Source organism: Catharus ustulatus, unplaced genomic scaffold, assembly GCF_009819885.2.
Source record: "Catharus ustulatus isolate bCatUst1 unplaced genomic scaffold, bCatUst1.pri.v2 scaffold_73_arrow_ctg1, whole genome shotgun sequence".
Classification (NCBI taxonomy): Eukaryota; Metazoa; Chordata; class Aves; order Passeriformes; family Turdidae; genus Catharus; species Catharus ustulatus.
In genome coordinates, this window is record NW_024879543.1 from 235170 (window position 1) to 239354 (window position 4185).

General features: G+C 50.4%; 1 protein-coding gene across 1 annotated transcript; it reads right to left on the minus strand.

Annotated features, from left to right (window-relative positions):
* Positions 1-1134: 1134 nt before the first annotated feature.
* Positions 1135-3941, minus strand: LOC117011510 (inositol 1,4,5-trisphosphate receptor-interacting protein-like 1). Its single transcript, XM_033086921.1, has 2 exons — positions 3879-3941; positions 1135-2784 (listed from the first exon to the last, which is right to left on the minus strand). Exons 1-2 carry the CDS (start codon positions 3939-3941, stop codon positions 1135-1137), a joined length of 1713 nt encoding a protein of 570 aa, XP_032942812.1.
* Positions 3942-4185: the final 244 nt, after the last annotated feature.

A 4185-nucleotide genomic window follows, 5' to 3' on the forward strand; every position in this document is an offset into this window, starting at 1 on the left:
GATATCTATACATGATATAAATTATAAATATATCTATTTTATAAAAATCATTCCTGATAAAAATGCACCAAGAGCAGTAATATGTGTCACAGTATATAATGACAATAAATACGTGCAATGTGGTATCGTTTCAACATAACTACATACAAAACCATCAACAGTAAAATTTATCATTATATAATAGTTACGTATTTGATATCTTTGATAATACTTATATTAGCATATTGATTTGATTTATTGTACTTTACTATTTTATATAGGCAATGATAATCTTTACAGTCTGTCATATGTGTACTCACAATACACATATATACATGGAATAAAACTCTAGATTCTTATCTATACAAAATATACAGTCAGATTGGATACAGTTAATAGAGTGCTGAACTAGATACTTCCCATCCGGGGCTGAGGACAAATACTGTCTTTTGACTGATCCCAGGTATTGCCCAGAGATTCTGGACTCTCCTTCACCAGAGAGAGTCAAGAACCATCTGAACACAATCTCTTGCAATGCACAGCAGGAGGACCCTGCTGGAGAAGCCCTGGACCAGATGATCCCACTGCCATTCCTTTCAAATATTTCCTCCTCTGGGGTTCTAAAATCAACATCTTTACAACAGTTGAAGCTGTGCAAGGGAAAACGGACTCTAAGAAAGAGGTGGGGGCAGTCACAGTCCTGGTGGTAATGGGACTCTCTTTCACAAGTCCCCTGGCCACGGCCTCTTCTGCTACATCAGCTGTGACTCCCCGAGTGCGCATTTCCTCTACAGGAAATTTGTGACAGCAATTGCCACTGCCGGTGAGCAGTGCCTTCTCCATGTCCTGCACACTCAGCTCTGTGTCAGCTTCTCGCCAGGCTATAGATTCTCCACACAGAGCCCAGAGAGCAAAAAGAGGCACTAGACTCTTTCTTCTTGCATGCTCCCTGAACTTTGTAGTCAGCCAGGACATCTCTGGATGCAGTGCTGGGGAGGAAGTTGACACAACCCTGCTCTTGCTGCTGCTGCTGGCACAGCGCTGCTATGCTGCGTTTGCCCTTCCCTCTCTAACCCACATTCTGCCCTCTTCTCCCACGGACTGGCAGGTTGTTCTCAGACTCCAGGTGTGAGCCTCAGTGCTGGAGAACCTCTTTCACTCCTCATTGCTAAGGATCCATAAGAGCTGCTGGTGCAGATCCACGTACTGACTCATGGCCTGGGAGTGGGCAACAGGATCCATCTCCAGGTCATGAAAGAGATTGCATGGGCTGGCCGTTAGGATCTCTGCAGGCAATCTGATCTCCTCAGGAAACCCCCAATTGCCCACGATGAAGTGATTGAGGCATCTGACTTCTACACATGTGCGAAGATCCTCGCTGATGTCCAGCAGTCGCCTCACAAAATGTCTCCTGCGCCACTGGTACATGGGAATGATGCTCAGGAGGTGCATGACAATGGTCTTCATTGTATAGGTGGAAAAACCTAAGCCCAGCTGCAGACGGGTGAAGAACTGCAGGCATTTCAGGTGCAAGCTGTCAGGAGGGGCCTGCCTGGCGATGTACTCAAAGAACTTAATCTCTGCCACGGCGTAGCTCTCTGGCCAGATGGTGCTTGAGGTATAGGCTCCTCTGGGCTCACTGCTTACAAATATGTCTGAGTCGCCCTGCTGCACCCCAAAGAGCATCTCAATGCGGAAGTTTTCTCTGCCGTTGGTCACCTTGAATTGGCAGGAGCGTCTGGAGGGCAGCAGCACTAAATGCCAGTTGTGGGACTGGAGCAAAGCCGGCCAGACTGCTCTCACCAGCTGGTAGAACCAGCGGCTAGTTTTGTGCACGTCGAGGTAGGAGTCGGTGCAGAGCGTGTCAAGGAGGCTGGGATCCTGATTCCTGCTCAGCTCCTCCTCAGGGTGGTGCAGGAAGCACAGCATGTTCTTACCCCACTGTGCACTGCTGCAGGTGCACTCCTGCTGCACACGCACACGGAAATTCCTCACTTGCTCCTGCCCTGCAGTGTCCAGCTCCAGGTGGAAGCTGTGCCCTCGGGGAGGAGCCATGGGTACCAGCACCTGGTACACAACATCCTGCTCACGGGGACTCCAACCTTCAAATGCACTGCCCACCCCAATGGCTTCTTGAAGGACTGGGTAGAAGCTGTCAGACAAGACGTGTGTAAAGTAAATTGCAAAACATTCCATGAGGTAAATTGTCCACTGGCATCCTCTCAGCAGGTCCTGCACTGGCCACTGGATGCGCTCCATTACCATTCTTCCAATGTTATCATCCCGATCATGCTCAAATTCATTTCTGGCATCTCCTTCTTCATTTGCAGCAAGTTGCCTCACATTGCCATAATCTTGGTGGTCCTCCTCATTCACATCACTGTCTTCATCTTCTCCTTCATCTCCCACATCGATGTCTTGGTTTCCAGCACCTTCTTCGTTTGCACCCACATTTCTGATGTCCTCTTCATTTTCACCGTTGTTTTCTGCTTCATGCACCACTCTCCCCATGCTCCTTCTCCTCCACATATTCCACAGGGCCAAGGGTACAAGCAGGAGCCCAGCAATAGGCCAGAGTTGCCAGGGCTGCAAGGCAGAGCAGAGCAGGTCTTCCCAGCCCCAGACACCCTGCGTCAGGACCAGCTGCTCCAACTCCTGCTCCAGCCGCATCTTCTCCTCTTCCTGGAGCTTGGCACGCGCTTCCATTCGCAGACGTGTCACCTCATCGAAACCATCACCCACGGGCTGTGGGTACTGGAGTACACTTTGCAAGAGCAAGAACCACAAGACCCAGGAATCCATGGTCTGCAGGAGAATGGAAAGAAGGCCTTGTGTAATGCTGGGAGAGAGGCAGTTGGCACTGGGGACAGCAGGGACACCAATGCCAGGGCTCTGGGGGCAGGAACAACAGGGCTCCACACAGCTGGCAAGCATTGAGGCCTGTCCCTCTGCCCCAGCAGCAGCATTAGCAGCAGCACAGTGCCCTGCCTAAGGCTCTCCCATCAGGAGCTGTCCCTGCATGCAGGAGGAAAACCCAGCCCCAGGTGCAGCCTTTCTGTGCCAGCCCTTGTCCCCAGCCCAGCCTCCCCACCATGTGTGCACTCACCGCTTGCCCAAGCAACACTGGGCCAGTGTTACCTGTTGGGGCCTTTTATAGCTGCCCCCATTGTGACATGTCCCCCATGTCACACATGTGTCACAGTACACCACAGCCAGGCTGGCCCCGCCCTTTGTCCCCAGCCCAGCACTGCCAGTCAGAGGGGCCCAGGTGTACTGGTAAAGGGAGCCTTTGATTAAATCTCCTTCAAAGAACTTCTCTTGGTCTTTCTTTTGTCTTTTTTGTCAACTGCCCACCACTGGCAATCTCATCAATATCCATGTTGGAAGGCACCCCTCATGATCATTGAATCTAAGCGTTGACTCATGATGAGCTACAGTTAAATCTCTGATTCACTGAGTTTGGAAAAGACCCTTAAGGTCACACAGTCCAGCAACTAACTTAACGCTGCCTACTCCACCAGTCAGCCGAGTCCTCCAATGCCACATCCACATGGCTTTGAAATCTCTCTGGGGGTGGTGACTCAGCCATTTCCCTGGGCAGTCTGTTCCCAAGTTTGATATCCTTTTTCTACAAAAAATATTTCCTAGACATCCAATCTATAGCTCCTGTGGTGCTACTTGAGGTAATCTCTTCTGCTCATATTCTTGGTTTCCTGGGAGAATACAATGACCCTGACCTCCTGCAACTTCCCTGCAGGGATCTCTAGAGAATATAAGGTTGCCCCAGAGTTACTTTTCCTCTGTGCTAAACACTCCACCTCATTCAGCCCTTCTTCATCACACCTGGGCTCCAGACCATTCCCCAGCTCCATTTCCCTTCTGTGCACACACTAACGTACCTCCGTCCCATTCTTCTTCTTCCGGGGCCAAAAGCGAATGCAGGATTGGAGGTACAGCCTCATTGCTGCCCTGTAGGGAAGGACAATCACTGCCCTGCTCCTGCTGGCCTCATTGGCTCTGGCTTTGGATTCTTGCCAATTTCCAGCTGCTCTTCTCCCAGCTGGTTGCACTGAGTGAGGTGGTAGAGACCAAAGGGCAGGACTCAGCATTTTGCCTTCTTCCATCTCATACAGGTGGACTTGACCCATCAATTACACCTGCCCAAATCCCTGGGTAGAGCATTCCGATCATCAGGCAGATCAATGC